General features: G+C 49.5%; 1 protein-coding gene across 5 annotated transcripts in view; it reads right to left on the reverse strand.

The window, feature by feature from the left end:
* Positions 1–3,181: 3,181 nt before the first annotated feature.
* Sema6a (semaphorin 6A) overlaps positions 3,182–17,676 on the reverse strand; it is a 113,297-nt gene continuing 98,802 nt past the window's right edge. For 2 of the 5 annotated variants that reach the window (XM_048334378.1, XM_048334379.1), the window contains exon 20: positions 3,184–4,326. In XM_048334378.1, the coding sequence (XP_048190335.1) occupies positions 3,326–4,326 (1,001 nt within the window). In that variant the 3' untranslated portion in view covers positions 3,184–3,325. Of the gene's footprint in view, positions 4,327–17,676 lie in introns of all 5 variants that reach the window. The other 3 variants (XM_048334381.1, XM_048334380.1, XM_048334382.1) reach the window with 2 other exon arrangements.

Below are 17,676 nucleotides of genomic sequence, written 5' to 3' on the forward strand. Positions count from 1 at the left end.
CACACACACACACTCAAAGTCAAACACTTTAGCTGAAGATTTCTTTAAATAAGTTGTTTTTTTTAAAGCCCTCAGCGGGAGAAGCCTCATCTAGGCATTTTATAGTGCTAATCTGCAAAAGAAGACCCCAAGTGCTGCTGTCCAGTAAAACTCCAACCTCAACTTGTGAACTACATGAGAGAAATGCTAACGGGGAGCACACCCCGGCCCCTGCCGTGGTGTGAATATGGGGCAGGGTTGAAGCCTTCTCGGGTGCGCAGGTCTATTTTTAGTGGGCCCTACATGCTATAATCCAAGCTTTGATCTCTCAACCCAGCGAGCCTACCATCCACCGTTGGACGATGATGAACAAACCCATAAAAAAAAAGTCATAAAATGAATGGCGGGAGTCAAGGCGTGCTTTGCCTTTTAATTACAGGTAGCTGCTTCTAAAACCCTGCTCCAGGCTGGGGTGCAGGTGGGCAAAACACATCAGTAAGGCAGGCAGGAGATGCTGTGTGTGTGTGTGTGTGTGTGTGTGTGTAGGGGAAACAAGACCAAAGATAAATAAAAGTATTCAGGACACACATGATGTACAACAGTCTGGTTTTATTACTCTGTGTAACAGAGGCTTTCCCTTGCTGCTTGGCTTTATTGTTGTCGTTGTTAACAACATACATTAAATCCCGACTCGGATATGGAGGGGAGGGGAGACGGAAGGGAAGCTGGTGACATCACAATAGCTTTACAACTTTACAACAGACAAGAGTTTGTGGGAGCTACCGTGTCTATTGGGGGTGGGAAGCAAAGGCACACTCGGGTGTGGACCCTCCCCCTCACACGCACATAGTTGGGGGAAGGGGGGCGAAGGGGAGACTATGGATGCTGGACCCACCTCAGGCCGTGTGCACGTGGGAGTCTGAACACGGGGAAAGGCAGCGGTCATACCCTATTTTCTTCATTTGAGGAGTGGACAGGGGGCCGACAAAACCATCTTGGGAGAAAAGACCTCATGGTTTCAGGGTATGGACTTCATAGGCTGTGGGCATGGACCCCACTCAAAGCCCAAACAAAAAAACCTGTCTGCCCTCCTCCCCCCACAATGGCCAATCAGCAAAGGATTCTGGGAATGAAGGGCTGGCACCCTGCCCTCAGGTGCACACGTAGGAGTCAAGGTCACCTTCGTCGTTGTCCTTACCGGTCTTCCTCTGCCGTTTCCGTGAAGGTTCTGAAGACAAAGCTAAACCAAAAGATCAATGAAAAGAAGACAAAGGAGACCACTGGATACATGGTGTAACTTTTTCTTTTTTCTTTAAACACTCCCCGCACTGCTTCTCATTGATAGCATGTTGACAGTTTTGTTCTTGGTAAACAAAAGCAGCTCCTGTGTGCAAATGAACATACCACCCCCTCCCCAGCAGTGACAAAAAGATAAAAAACAAACTTAAAATAATTATGTTTGTTGCTTCAGTCAATGTTTTTGTGACACCCATTATGGTCTTCAATGACAAAAGAGACCCCCCCCCCCCCGTCTGCCTCTCTCCCCACATCTTTCTCTGTGGGCAGTGTGTGGGGGCAGCCAGGGGTCTGCCCAGCACAGCCGCCGGCCACAGTAGAGATGGGGAGGAGGTCGCCATGTTGAGATGATGTGAGAACACAAGGGAAGCGAGACCAGATTGACCACCTGCAACCCCAGGGTCTGATGGGCTTGTGCAGCCAAAGGCTGACTCAACTTCGGACTAGAAGTGGGAAGGGGGCGAGGAGATTGTGGTACCACTTCAGGGGCTTGAATCTTGCCATTCCATCTTCCTCTTTTATGTGCATGACTGGGTTGGGGGAAGGGCTAAATCAATACCCGCACTTATTTCCTGAAAGGAAGGAACACAAAGAGGACCCTTGGGACAGCTGACGAGTGTATACAACTCAGGGAGTAAGGCACGAGTTTACATGTGGGCAAATATTCACAGAAGGAACCTCATGAAAGACCCCGGTGAGCAAAACCACATCTTGGACAGTGCCACCAGCATGTTAGTTGAGCTCACATCTGGGCAGGTTGGTGAGTTCACACCTGGGTGGGTTGGTGAGTTCACACCTGGGTGCTGAGATCTGCTGTCTCCCATGCCAGGAGGCCAGGGGACAGGAGACGGGGTACTGGGGTGCCTTCCCAGAAAGCAAAGAACCACTGACCAAGCCGTATGGGGCTGGATGCCTGTTCTAGAAGTTTCTCTCCTGGTTGCTTTTCAACTGATTTCTTCTTTTTGCAAGTCAAAGTGGCTCAGCCAACGGACCGGCAGATTCCCTTCTTATAAACCGCTGTCCCCACTGTACAGCCCCAACACAAAGCTCAGAATTCCAGCTCCAACTTATTTTATTCAGTGAAATTTATTTGTAAAAATAAAGAAAACTCAATTATTCCAGTTAAGGGATTTCACGTTAAATAGTTTTTTTGTTTTTCTGTTTTTTTTTGTTTTTTAAACTTTCAATGGGTTTCTGAAGAGCTGTGTCCCAGGATGAGTTTATTTTTTTTTTTTTCCTTAAGGACAAAAAGAAAAGAAAAGAGAGAGAAAAAAAAAAAAGAGCGAACAATAAATAGTTACTTGCGTTAACCGACACGTTATTTGATTAAGGGAGCAAGGGGGCAGAAAACTATGACACAGTTTGCCCAACCTGGCATATGTGTGTGTGTGTGTGTGTTCACAGACGCGTGGACTGGATTAACACTGACGGGCGGGTCACGGAGCTGTGCACGGTCAACTTCTGCCGCTGTTATTAAAGTCTGAGTTAGAACTGTCAATGAATTTTTTTTTTTTAATTTTCATGATTTAAAAAAAAACATTGCGTTTGTGTTGCAGTTCGGGCGCGCTGGCCGCTGTCCTGGTGTGTGTGCGCGTGCGCGCGCGTGTGGCACACACGAGGGCGAGTGCGATGTGCTTTTGGCTCATGGTGGTGGTGACGCTGCAGTCCTCTGGGGGTGGGGGTGGGGGTGGTGGGGTGCAACCTGCTTTGTCGGGGTGTCCGGGAGAGTGAAGAAGAAGGGGTATGGGGGTGTGGTGGGGAGATCCGAGCATGGAGGTGCGTGCGTCCCGCGGTTCCAAACCTTCTCCACACCCCCTCGTGGCCCCCATTTTTCCACAGTTAGCCCTCGTGGTGTGCACCCCTACCCTACCCCACCCCTGTCACCCCACCCCGGATATCGGGGCGCCGTGGCAGGTCCTGGGCGCTCCTGGCACAGGCCGGTGGCGGTGGGGTGGGGGGTGGTGGCGGCCATGATCGCGGGGAGAGGGGGGGTGCGCGCGGTCCAGCGGGGTCCTGGGGAGACCCTCCCGCCTCCCTCCCTCCCCCCCGATTATGTACAGGCGTCGCCGGGCTTGATGGAGGAGGCGAGGGGCGCGAAGGTGGGCTTGGGGGGCACGTCGGGCTTGAGCGAGGGCGTGCGCTTCAGGCCCGGCCGGCTGAGGGAGCCGTAGGCGTGCAGGCTGGGCCGCCGCGCGCCCGGGCCGGGCGTCTGGATGGAGTCCACCCTCTGCGGGGCGGGGGGCGGCTGGTCCCCCCCGAAGCTGTGGTTCCGCGACAGGCGCGAGGAGTTGGAGGAGTTGGTATTGTTTCTTTTGAGGGTGGAGGCCTGGTGGGGCCGGGGGAGCGAGTTCGTGGGGTAACCCCGCGCGTAGTCGAGGCCGTAGGCCGGGTGCGGGGCCTCGAGGCGCGGGCCCAGGGAGGCCTCGCGCTGGGGGACTTTGGGGGGCGGGCCGTCCAGGGTTTCCCCGAGGACGCCCCCCGGGTGAGGGGCACCCCGCACGGTGGTCTTGTACTCCAGCGTGGCCGCCTGCTCGTCGCGCGGGGCGTCGGCGGGGAGCTCGGCGGGGAGGGCGGGGGAGCCCAGCGGGCCCAGGTCCTTGGTGCAGGCGTTGAGGAGGTTCTGGCCGCGCTCCCACTCGCGCCCGCGGCCCGGCTTGCGCTTGTGCGGCAGCGTGGGCGTGGACTCCGGCGTGGGCAGCGCGCCCAGGTCCAGCGGGTGCGGCTTGGCCGCGCTGCCCGGCGGCGCCAGCTTGCCGTTGGGCATCAGCGGCGCCAGCATGGCCTCGGCCTTGGGCTCCTTGCACTGCGCGTCGCCGAACAGGCCGCCCAGCTTGGTGACGCTGCCCGCCGAGCCCCGGCGCGAGTGCGGGGCCTCCTTGTCCCTGCGCGCCGGGCCCCCGGCCAGGTCCTTGCGCCGGTGATCGCACACGCAGTACACCACGATGCCCGAGAACACGGCGCCCATGGCGAACGCCAGGATGACCGCGATGGCCAGGAGGGTCACGGGCACCAGCTGGTCGTGGCCCTTGAGATAGCTCTCCCGGATCACTCCTGCAAGATAGGGGGGGGGGGGCATGGGGGTTACGCGCCAGGCCGGGGTTGGGGGGGGACGGACTCCCCCCTCCTCACCCCCAATGCACCCTATCCTACCCTCCCCAATCACCCCTCCCCCACACACACACACCAGGCAGCTCACAAGGCCAATCCATCCACGGGCCGCCTTGGAGCTTTGCCTGGTTTTTGTTTGTTGTTGTTTTTCCTTTCCTAATGAACTCCTCCCAATAGAATACACAAGGCTGAAGGGGCTTTCACATTCCATTTCTCCCCTCTTTCCCTCTTCATCTCTTCATTCTTCCCTAGAGCACTGGGAAGGAGTTGTTTTGAGGCAGAGAGGCCACAATTTTATGCATGTTACATGAACAAATCACTCAACAATCCAGCCTCCCAGTGGGGGGCTGTGCTGAGGAACTTTCTCCTGACATGGGGAAGCCTCTAAGGAGAAAAGGATGTCGGCTTAAAAAGCCCCTACGGGGTAAATAAAGGGCCCTGTGTCACCAAGCACAATGTCGATGCGTATTTTGCATCAGAAAAGAAGTGCTTCCACGCACATCAGATAAATGGGCTCCGGCTTTGAACGAAGAAATCAAAAAGGTTATTTAGTGGGGGAGGGATGGGGTGGGAGAGACCATTTGGGTCTTCTTAGTATCAGGTCTCAATATTCCATGTAAGGGTTAGCTGTGGCTATGGGATTCCTCCACAGAGCCAGCCTCTCCAATTTAGTAAGAATGGCACCACTACTTCCGGTCTTGAATTGTACACTACATTAACCAAGTTTTGCAAGTTGATTTCCGGGCTCCTGGCTAATCAACCACGGAGCTGAACCTTCATCAAATGGGAATACCGATTTAATACCAAGAGACTACACATCTCAATTGTCGGATTTTAAAGTGATTGAGGTGGGTAGCTAGGAATAACATTAGAAAAAAAGAATCAAATCTCAAATATCTGCATTCCTTTCTCTTGAGAAGGAAAGGACTCACACATTGGAGACACTGCCTGAGGGAAAATGCACACTTTATCCTGACTCTTTCTGGGATACGTGAAGTGTATTTTACTGGCAGCTGTCAGTGGTATAGAACTGGTGCACAGTGAACTCAAAAACCAACTCAAAAACCTCCTAACTCTTCTGCATCCTAGCACTAGTGCTAAAGTTTTGGCTTTCCTTTCTTCTCTGTCAAAAGGCTCCTCCCCTCATTGTGATGTCACACTCAGTTGCCATGGAATTGGCTGCCCTGGCTTACCTTCCAATGGGAATTGGTAGAAATACAAATATCTCCTGAGACAAAGGATTGGAGGGGTTGGGGGGATTTACCCCTTTGGTGTAAGATTGTTAAGACATCAGCTACATGACACCTCAAACATTTCCAGATTCATCTTCATGAGCTTTTAGGGGATAGAAACTGAGTTGGGGGTGGGGTGGAAGGGAAGAGCCAGTAAAGAAATTTGGTTATAATTTCCACCTTTCTCCTTGTAGGGCTCCCCAAAAGGTGGGGGTGTGTCTTGTATTCACATACTTCCTGAGAAAATGTGCTCAGGAAAACTTCTAACATCTGCATTTCCTTGTTGTTATGTTAAAATAGAAACTGATTTTTTCCCCCTTCTCCCTTCGGTTTGGATTGTGAATTTGAATCTATCGGACATTCTTTTCAACCACCTACACCAAACTGCCTAAAAGATACACCTGTGAACAGAATGCGTTTTAATTTCGCTCAAGGGCGTGGTGATTTCTGAGTGCAACTTTAGTCAGATAGCTTTTCACGATAAAAAGTATTTGGATGGAATCCTTTCAGGACACAACCTTAAAGGAAACAGAAAGGAGACCCACCAATCAGAAAGCCATCTTCAAAGACCCCAATTCTCCCCGTGTAATCCGAGGTCAAGATGGCAGAGTTGGTGTGTTCTGGGAGTCAGCCTGTGCCATGTGCGCTTTTCTCTGCTGTATTTTCGAATAACCTTTCCTATCATCTGCGTCTTTCCTGAATTCTTCTCTTGCCAGGCACAAGGACTGAAGGTCCACTTGCCTGCCCTAAATTTCCAGTACCAGTGGGGTGGCTCTGTCTTCTCAATGGATGTGTACTTAAAATAGAACATTGTCTGCATTTGACTTTGACATTCTACTGCTCTCTGTTTAGGGGGGACGTCGTAAGTAATGCTGAGACTGAGCATGGAGACCATGCCTCATGCTAACTTAACTCCCTATTTATTAACCCCCTCATCCCCTCTCTTCCACAGTAAGTGGGGGGAGGGGGAAAGGATATAGAAGTGGTTCTGATGACCAGCAGCAGGGCCACAAGTGACCCCCTGTAGCCTGTCCACTTCGTTGTAGGTCAGAAACTGCAGGTGGTCAAACTAATTAGCTACAAGACTAGCCCAAGGGGATTAGGATCTTTGTTTTAGAGATGTGCAGAGCGGCACATCCTATTCGATTGTAGCTAGGGGGAATGGACTGTATGTGTATGTGTCATTCAGCCGCACATGCCCACCTGTGAGAAGGTAACAGGTGAACCCCCCCATCACCCCAGCTCCTGTGGAAAACTATCCCTCAGTCAGCCTTCTAGTTAGATCACCTATTAACACCCTATTCCAATCAACTCATCCTAATGGAGTTCTTCCTTCCTCCGTCACTGCCTTGCCTCTCCACATGGGCTGCCGTGGAGAGGTGAACTGAAAAAGACTTTTGTGCACGAAGGGGGCTAGAACAGTGCAGTTGTTTCACGGGGCAAAATGCAAATGTTTCACCTGTGTCGATAGCTTCAGACTCACGGAAAGCACCTGCTCTTTGCACTGGGATAGTTTTCAGTGGCTATGAACCATCAAGCAGGAGATGACCTTTCTGGAAACCAGCATCTCTGACCAGCTCTCCCTTTTCATTTTGCTATATAAATGCTGCCCTGAAAACCCTTTCTGCATCTCTTCATCTTTTTGATGTCGGGGGCGCGGGGGGCGGGGGGAGTGTTCCTCATTGCAGAGGAACATTGAAGGGAAATGATCCAATCGGCTTTGTGGCCTGCCCAGGCTGAGGGCTTAGGCACACTAGAGAAAAGCAAGCCTCAGTTTCCCTCCAATAGGCCCGGAGACCTATTGACATCTCTGGGCCTTATTATTATTTAAAAAAGAACCCACAATACAGTAATAAAGTAACATAATAATAATAATGATGATACAATCTTACTGTCTTTAGAAGAATCAAATGAAAAAGAACAGAAATGATCTAAGTGTGGTGGTTTTGCCGCACTAAAGGCCCCAGAAGAATTCATTGAAGTGCAGTGATGGGTCAGTGGCAGACAGAGGGATTGAGAGGGGCAGGCACAGTAACTGCCCCGTCTGTTCCACTGGCTATCCTTCTCCCAAGGTAGGTGGCCATGTCCTGCCCCGCTCCAAGCCTCCTCTGGCCCAAATGTGCTGGAAAGCGACTCTAGAGAGCACCTCAGTGTCAGACCTGCCCAGAGGGCCTCAATTTGGAGATTATTTACACAACGAAACTGGAAAATGTCGAGCAAAACACAACAATTACAGTTCCATTCTCTGTGGAGCAATGGCTCCAATCAGCTCCTGAATGGCAAGAACCATGCACTCTTGTATTCATAACCCTGCCGTCTCCAGGACTCAGCCGTATAATAGATGAGTGGTAACTGTGTCTGAACTAGGTCGCTCCTGAGTGATGACAACCTCTGTTCACAGGAATTAGCTCCTGTCCTACCCTAGAATTTAAAGAGAGGCATCCATCAGACGAATCCAAAGAAATCTATGCGGGTACTCAGTGAAGAGTACAAAGCAAGAAAGAAAAGAAACATTTAAAAATGGAAGAGAAATTGGCTCTGGGGTCGTTGCAAGGGAGGGAAATGGGTTATTCGTGATGTCAGTGTGTGGAAGTGGAATTGGACAAACTGACAGCAGTGCATTGTTGCTGGGGCCCCAGGCCTGCAGCCCCCCACGCTCACCGATCGAACATAGGGGCGTCGGTAATGAAAAGAGTATCTGAAAGATGTCTGCCTTCAATCGATTCATGAACCACTGGCTATTTCTCAGCAGCCACGAGGTGCTAAATGGCTCTTCTTCTTTACCTCCCTAGAGCAGGAAGCCAGGCACACAATGGCTGTGAGATTTCCTGGCACCATGACCTAAACTGGCAGACCTGAGAAAGAATAGAGGCTCTGCTCTTGGGGTTGTCCCCTGCCTTTTTTTTTTTTTTTTTTTTACCCTGAGAGAGAGTTTTCAGCAATGGAAAGATGATCCACACCACACCCTCCTTCCCCCAACATGTAATTCAAAGGAAGAATAATTATAAATAATAACACAGGACAAAGCCCAACACAGTTCTGAAATTTCCTATGAACAACCTTGTCAATGAATTGTGAAACACTCAGCACCGATTTCTGTACTTAAAGGCATTTTTTTCCTATTGTTGCTCACATCTGCCTCCTTGGGGCAGCTCCAGGTCTGGGACCCCGGACTCTAGAAACCAGGCTGTGTCCTAACCCAACCTTGGACTGTGATATTGCTGGTATTGCCATTGGCCTCCTCCTCTGTAACAAGGTCCCTACACCGCTTTGCAACTGCCTTAGCAAACATTTACTAAGCACCCTAAAGCCCTGGGAGTGGTGTGGGGTGTGTGTGGGGGTAATGGGGGGCAAAGAGAACAAGGCACAAGACAGCCAAGGCACAGCCTGTACACAAATATGCGTCAGAGGAAGGAGGTCACCTCTACTTCATCTGGGCAAAAGTTGTCTGGCACTGGGCTAACCCTCAAGGATATGCAGGGTTCTGCTGGAAGTGGAGATGGTGGCAGAAACCCAGAGATGGAGGGAAGGAAGGAAGGAAGGTGTCTCGTGGGCTCGCCAGCCCAAGGTGACTTTGAACCACAATCCTCAGGTCTCAGCTTTCCTGAGTGGCTAGGTTGACAGGTGTGAGCGGCTATGCCCAGTTTCGAATGACCTTACCCTTTGAAGGTCATAGCTCCTCTGGGCAAGCACCAGGTAAGCCCTGCCCACTCAGGCATCCCTGAGGCTCTGCACTTGCTACACTACAGCCGTCAGTCACCACGACACTTGCCGGTTTTTCATCCAGATCCCTAGGCCGAGAGGTGACCGGAGAACACCGCTCAACCCACAAGAGAAAGGAGTGCACATGTGGGTAAATTCACCTGAAAACATGACTAGTAATTGCTAGAAACAACATCTGGAAGGAGGTTATGAACAACTTCAAGTGACCCCCCCCCCCCCCCCCCGCCACCAAAGGTGTTCATAAGACCCATCATTTGGCAGGCAAATTCTTGGCGAATTTACCTGCAATTTCATGGATCTTCTAACCACAGGAAGCTAGCTTTCAGCTTCTCATCTCCACATTCAATTCATTATTGACAAGCTCCTGCTGTGCCCTAATGCTCTATTATTATTGTTATTGTTTTGAAAATGAAAACCCTCAGACTTTATACCTCACACAGAGATAGTTATGCCTGCCCTCTCCAACTATGAAGCAAAACAAAACCCTCTCAAATCAACTGCAGCTAGGATGCTAAGATACCCTGATGGAGTCCTGCCTGTCCCCTCTTGCCCCCCGCCCCCCCCCCCCAGATTTTAAGCGTGCAAGAGGTAGGAAATGTGTCAGTGGGGCTTGTGCCTCTGCCCTCGCTCAGGGCACTGCCCACTTGTGCTGTGCGGTGTATTAATAGGCTTCTATGCAGAATGGGGCCCGCTGACCATGGAGCCCTCTGTGACCTTCAGAGAAACAGGCAAGGGCAAAGAGGAGGATGGAAGGTCCTTCCACTGCCCGGCCACAGAGGGTTTGTGGTGGGTCTGAGAGTTGAGAAAATCCCCACAGGAGGTCCCTGGCCCCCTAAAAATAGACCCTAGATTTGGCCTTATGGGAAGACATGCCTGCAATCTCCTCCAAGTCTTGGTAATAGCTTGGGTGAATGGAATCTAACAACCTTGTTTCTTTCTGCTTTGAAAATCTCATTGCCACAAAATGCCAGGGTTGCAGTCCTGCAGGGCACTATGAATGAAGGGATGAATCAGGAGCCAAGCAAGCAGTGCCGCCTCCACTAACCACCCCTGTAATCCCAGCAAAGAGGGGGGCCCCCTCCCCCCATTGGAGGTGAGCGCCCGGTGATTATCTCAGTGGAAAGCAACCCCGTGCCTTACCTATCATGTGAACCAGTACATGAGACATTTAGAGCTTAAGTGAGCCTTTCCTTTCCTTTTTTCGGTGATGGTCCTGGGGCTCGAACTCAGGGCCTGAAGCACTATCTCTGAGCTTCTCTCCCACCCCCCCCCAGCAAGGCTGGTGCTCCACCATGTGAACCACAACTCCACTTCCGGCTTTTTGGTGGTTCACTGGAGAGAAGAGTCGCATGGACTTTCCTGCTCAGGCTGGCTTTGAACTGCAATCCTTAGATCTAAGTCTCCTGAGTAGCTTGGATTATAGGCATGAGCTACCAGCTCTTTTTCTTTAAATATCTCCCCCCAACCCTTCTCCACCCCCCTTTTAAAAAACTTCCTGGTAGATTAGGCCAAAGTAAATAAAGGAAGGCCTCACCCTAGGCAGGCACAGGTATCTTCCAGAGCGGGCTACTTATCACTCAGCTCAGAGCTGTTTGAACACCCACAGGGTAAAATGATTTTCAGAGCCCGGTGTCCAATCCAGGTCCCTATGACTGTGGTCTCGCTAGTTGGTGGTCCCGGCATGAAGACACCAAGTGGGTTTTGTGATGTGCCCCTATCTCTGTGACCACGGGCATCAGGAAGGGTGAGGGGCAGACCGTAGACAAGCCCTAGATTGGACGGACTCAGGCACGATGGAGTTCCCAAGGGGCAGAAGAAGTGGGGTGCCCATGGGAGCTGACCACTGGCTACAAGTGGCCTTCTTGACCGGGGAGTGTCTAGTGCACCTCAAAATCTGTCCTTCCCACTCAGGCTACAGACACAAGATCCCTGGCAGTGCTTCTGCATGAATGGACGACAGAAAAGACCAAGGTCTGGGAGGAGGGGGTCGAGCGCAGGCTGCTCCCAGCCCACAGGTCCGGCTCTGCGGTAACAAAAATCACCTAGCAACCCCTGCGTGCGCATGCGCAGCACAGCTGCCGGCCACTATCAAGTCTGCTGACTTGAACCAAACTGGCACCTTCTCGGGATTATATAAGGCCTTTTAAGTGACAGGACATTGCAGCACGAGGGGTATGTTTGCCACCTGAACAAATGTCAGATGACTGTGTCCAGTGCTATCTATTATTTATGAATAACAAGCAGCTTAGGAGAGTGGAAATGACAGGCTTTTAATTTGTCCACAAGGTTAGACACAAGGCAGGCTGCAGCCCTATAAATTTCTCACCTCCTGCCAGAGCATTGTCAGCGGCTGTCTGTACAGGCTTCCGTTATTGTGTGATTTCCATAGGGTTCATAAGGCCTGCCTCTGACTTTAGTGAAGAGAAGTAATTGTGTGTTTGAAAAAGAACACATCCATCTATCTATCTATCTATCTATCTATCTATCTATCTATCTATCTATCTATCTATCTATCGATCTATCTATCTCTATATAGATCTATCTATCAATGAAATTGAAAGATAATTGGAATGGGAGAATTCCTATGACTCCACACAAAAAAAAAGAACTGCATTGCAAGATAATTTCCAAGCTGTAAACTTCCATAAGCTTAAGATATATTAATTAAAGATGACAAACCTTCAGCCCGCCTTGTAATTGGCTCTCTGACACCTATTAGCCGTCAATCTACTCTGCAACCAGTACAACCGCACTCTCCCCAGTGCGTTGCTCTGGTTTACTTCAGGGCCTCCCTGAGATTTAAAGTGCTGAGAGATTCACAAACGAGATGCACAGCAAGGGTTAAACGATTCCCTGCACAGCCTGGGGCTGGTTGGGCCCCCAGGGAAAAACACTGCTTTCACGCACAGCCTGCAAGGAGTGCATTCTATGTTCTGAGTGAGGCCTATGGACTTGGAGGCCGTTTTCCTGTGTAATGTTGAGCAAAGAGAGGTTTTCCTGGGGAAAAATGACCCATTTCTACTATTTTATTTTCTATAAAGGCGTCTGTCTATTGAACAAAGAAGTTGGCCAAGTAAAATGTGTGTGTGTGTGTGTGTGTGTGTGTGTGTGTGTGTATGTTGTGGTGCTCAAACGCAGGGCATGAGCACTGTCCCTGAGCGATTTTGCTCAAGGCTAGCACTCTACCACCTTGAGCCCTGGTATCGCTTCTAAGTAAAACTTCTCAGCAAGCCTTAAACTAACTCAGCAAAGCCAGGGCATTAGAAAGAACTTTTTTGAGTTGAACGAATACTATTTTTCCATTCTTGCGCCGTGCCTAAACTATCCACGGACCCTCCCCAGTTTTCTTAGGAGGACAACACAGAATCCAGACGAACGCAGGGTGGCTGGGTCCCTTTGCGAGCGAGTTCCTAACTAGGCAGATGTTGTGAATAAGATGATACCTAACCTCATCCCCCCGGGGAACTCGAAAGTTCCATTAAGCTGTCAGAAAACTTTGTCATCCTGGGTGTTTTTGTGCCAAAGATGGGAGAATGAGGGGAAAAGGAGACGGAGGGGAAAAGGTCAGGAAGGATGGGGCCTTTGGAGAGACAAAAGTCACACACATTCTCTCGCGTGGGAGCTAGTAGTTTACAAATGCACAAGTAAACTTGCACAGTTGTGTGCCAGCGATCACAGACATATTAGTGGAAGTGTACTATGGGCAGGGGAGAATTCAAACAGTGTTGATCCTTACAAATCAACTCGGTCCAACCAAAGGAACCCCAGAAAGCTGACACTTGAAAAGTGTGTGTGTGTGTGTGTGTGTGTGTGTGTGTGTGTGCACACATGTGAGGTCAAGGGGAGGAGAGGAGAGAAATAGAGAGAGGAAGGGGCGGAGGGCTGTCCTACTGTTCAATGCAGATTCTAGGACACTAGGAAAATGGATGGGGGCTACTAATGATGGGGCACCTGATTAAATGGGGTGACATTGATCAAGATGCACTGAACTTATCACTGAGCCATTGAAGGGCAGGGCCTTTGTACAACCACCTCCCACCTCCTCACCCCTGACCCCGCCCCCTCACCCCTGCACAGAGGGGACCTCCCACCTCATCAGCTTGTGGCCCCCGATTAACCACAATATAATTTTCCTTAGTCCTTCAAAGAAAAGCCACAGAGCGGAACCGATTGTCGTCCAGGAGGTGAGGAACAAAATAACAACACTAGAAAGGAAGGCAGGCCAGCACCCCGGATGCTCAGCCTGCCCGGATTTCAAAGTGTGTGCTGGGCGAGCACCTTTCACGCGTGCTCGTGTCACTAAAGGGACAAAAGCAGCCCAGTGTGGAGGTGGCTTTGGCTGAGATAAAAAGTTTTAGCTTCACAGGAAGCACCTACCTGAAAATGGCAGCAATCCGTAGCCACACCGACCCATTAGGGTGGTTCTCCATGCCACATCCCATTTCCCAGATCGACGGTGTGGGTGCTATTGCTAATTCCACAGGCCGGAGCACCCAACCTTCCCCGTGTCCTCTCCCCGCGGGTCCCTGTTAGTCCCCTCCGCCATCTTCCCATAGCCCTCGAGCTGGCCCCCAGCCTGCAGCTCAGACATGGCAGCCACCACACCCTACCCTGCTGCCTCTTTTCCATCCTTGTCCTGGCTGTGCTGTTACTCAGGCCCGCATGTCTTCCTTCTCCCTCAAACCTGAAATCCAACCTTTCCTTCCGTGCGTGGTGAGGCGGTCCTCCGGCCTCCACGGACAACCAGCTGTGCACAGGTTTTGCTCAGCCACCTGCCCACTCCTTTCCTTCTTCCTATAGCCTTCCCCTGCCCCAGCGAGAGCTGCTGCGAGAGCAGGCAGATGTGGCCTGCGTGTGCCAGATGTGGTGGACAAGAAGAAAGAAATCAATGCCGCGGTGATGCCTGGCCTTCCTCTGGGTCTAGAGTTAGGGTCATCACAAAACTCCTATCTTCCAGTATATTCTGGGTCTCCAGCTTTTCTCCGCAGAAGCTATGGAAATGCAATCCATACTTCCCATAGCGCTGGAGGTAAAACAAAACTGAAAAGGACCCATAGTGTGGGTGGTGTGTTTCTTCAGGAATCATCTGATTTGGAGCGTCCTCATTTGAAAAAGTAGCAATTCACAAATGCCACGGGCTGGTGGCTCATGCCTATCATTCTAGCTACTGGGGAGGCTGAGATCATAGTTCACAGCCAGCCCTGGCAGGAAAGTCTGTGAGACTCTTATTTCCAATGAACCACCAGAAAACCGGAAGTGGAGCTGTGGCTCAAGTTGTAGAGAACTAGCCTTGAGCTGAAGAGCTCAGGGACAGTGCCCAGGCCCAGAGTTCAAGCCCTCGTCTGGGCATAACATTTTTTTCAGAACATTTTTCCATTTTTTAAATTTCTCTGGCATGGGTTACTGTAGCTTTCTAAGCATTCAAGGGTACCTGTAATCAGAGACTGGCTCTCCTACCCTCGTAGAGAAAGTTACCAGCACCTCTTGAGCAGTCACAGGGAGTCAAGAGATGCTTATTTATAGGATGCTTAGTTTAATCATGGCCCATATTAAGTTTGAGATGTACTTACACTAAGAGATGATTCTGTTTTCTGTCAGTATTTATAAAGACAGTACTCAGACATTATAATATAACATGTCATAACCCCCCCCCCAACTCCTTATCCAGACCTTTCCAATGCTTCCATGAATATTAGCTATATTTGTAACTTCTGGGAAGTTAGACTGTTTGAAGGGACAGTTATAAAAATGATATTGCATCGGTACAGGGCAGCTCTAGCACAAATGACAAACAAAAATGTAGTCTTATACTAAAATCTCAAGATTTTTAAGATGGGAGAAAATGAGGGAGAGGGTAATACTGTTCAAAGAGAAATACACTCATACCTTACTTATGTAACTGTTAACACCTGTGTATATCACCTTTACAGTTGTTTTTTTTTTTAATTTTGTGTTTCATAAGCCACCACAAACAGCAGTTTATATTCTTGATTTCTTAGAAGCTTGGCAAGAGATTTTCCATGTAACCCTCCAAAAGAAAATGGATTCTCACTCAAAAGGGTTCTGGAACAAAAGGAACCAATCTCCCACCTCTTTGTAGTCCTTGCCTCTGATCTTACATGTAGCTTTCACTACTAGATTCAGTTAATTTCCAGAAAGTAGGCACCCTTGTAGCAGCGGTACAACACACCCCATCAGACAAACTCCCTTCTTTAAAGTCTGAGACTGTCTTGCTCCACTAACAAGTCTAAATGATATTACAGGTTTCATTTATAAAAGGGATGCAATCAGCCTGGCATGAGTTGTTTTTATTAACAACAACAAAGCTCAAACTGTTTAAGTAAACACCACCACCACAACAAGGTCAGCCTTGCCATGAAAGTGTGGGATATATGTCCTATTTTTGCCCCTCTCCACTCCAACTTTGCTCCTGTTGCTTCTGTGATGTTAGTACTGAAGGAAAGGACTAGAAAAGGTGCTTTTGGTTGTCCAGTGTCTGTTCTCAAAGCCTGCCATGTGTGGTAAGGTGGCCACAAAAATGTTGCCAGCATTTGGCCTCGGACAGGCGCGGTCTTTGCCTCTACCTCTAGCCCGGACGTGAACTCCTTACTGGCATTGCAATTCCAGCCTCACACTGGTGACAGATTTGATGGGAGATGCTTCCGAAAACATGTTTGTTTGTAGTAATGTTCACTCCTAAGGAAACGGCAGAGAAAATCCAGCCCAAGTTTAGGAGTCAGGCAGAGCAGGGAGGCCTATTTTTCTTCCTGTATTACTGTCATCAGGACAGTAATTTTCTCCATACATAAAATCACTTATGTATGACTTTATAGGAGGCAAGAAATTACCTTTCTCTGTGGGAGAGATCCAGCTGGCTTTCAAGCCACATCCAGTGGATTTTCAGCACTGCAGTGTTAAAAGGCTCTCAGCCCACATTCTCACCCCAAATGGGATTTCTTGCTCTGCTAGCACAGTCAGGCTGGCTCTGAACTTGGGACTCATGACGGAGAGTCCAAGGGATAAGGAAAAGCCATCTGATACTAACTAGCTGTAATCGAGTTGTAAACTAGCTGTAGTCCCTACTGGTATGTAGAAAGAAATGGCCAATTTTTGTTGTCGTCGTCATTGTCTGTTGTGGAGCTTGAATTCAGGGCCTGGCTGCTGTCCCTGAGCTTTTCGGCTCAAGGTTAGCACTCTACCACTTTGAGCCACAACACCACTTCTGATTTTCTGGTGGTTCATTGCAGCGAAGAGTCTCACAGACTTTCCTGTCTGGGCTGGCTTCAAACCGTGACCCTCAGATCTCAGCCTCCTGAGTAGCTAGGAGGATAGGCAGAGCCACCAGTGCCTGGGAAAGTTGCCACATTTTTAAAACAGGTCTAGAGTAGCTCATTCCTTTGTAGCCCAATATCATTTTTTCTTTAAAAAATGGGATTTTTAAAGTTTGACCAAACTTCTCTCCTTTTTTTTTTTTTTTTTGGCCAGTCCTGGGCCTTGGACTCAGGGCCTGAGCACTGTCCCTGGCTTCCTTCTGCTCAAGGCTAGCACTCTGCCACTTGAGTCACAGCGCCACTTCTGGCCGTTTTCTGTATATGTGGTGCTGGAGAATTGAACCCAGGGCCTCATGTATACGAGGCAAGCTCTCTTGCCACTAGGCCATATCCCCAGCCCCCAAACTTCTCTTCTTAAACACAAACAAAGCTTGCTAGCTGGCAAAGAATCAGGGATACCCTGGGTTACGTTATTGCTGAGACTGGCTCTCCGGTGCCATGGGGGATGGGCTGTTACGAATCTACTGGCAAATGTCATAGGCAAGGTGCTCAGTAAGGTTGAATCCTCATTTTAATTGTTTCACGACAGCTTTTACACCCAAACTTGAGCCAGTCAACGATCAATACTGCAATTTTAATCAGACTGATAAGTCATCTCTATCACACTCTTAACGATTTTATGTTTCTGTGGTGTCTTGCTATTTATCTCATATTTAAGTTGCCTCTCAACTGAGTCTCAGATGGAAACCTGATACTCATTCTTATGAATAGACTTGGTTGTCCATTTCCATAAAAAGAAAATTAACCAAATGGAGTCACGGTGGATTCTAAGCTAGATCTAACTTCAGAATAAAGAACCAGTAAAAGTCTGTTCTCTTTGTCATCAGGACAAGAAGCAAGTTTAGAGTGATTAATGGCAAAGTACCAAAGACTCATTTCCTGACATAAGCGGAGTAAGACAGAAAGGAAAAGAGCTACATTTCCTCCACATGACTTCATATACTTGAAGGCCATGACTTCTCGAGACCCCAAACCATGCGATGTTAGGTGCTACTCACCCACTTGGA

The sequence above is a fragment of the Perognathus longimembris genome, chromosome 25, assembly GCF_023159225.1.
Source record: "Perognathus longimembris pacificus isolate PPM17 chromosome 25, ASM2315922v1, whole genome shotgun sequence".
Classification (NCBI taxonomy): domain Eukaryota; kingdom Metazoa; phylum Chordata; class Mammalia; order Rodentia; family Heteromyidae; genus Perognathus; species Perognathus longimembris.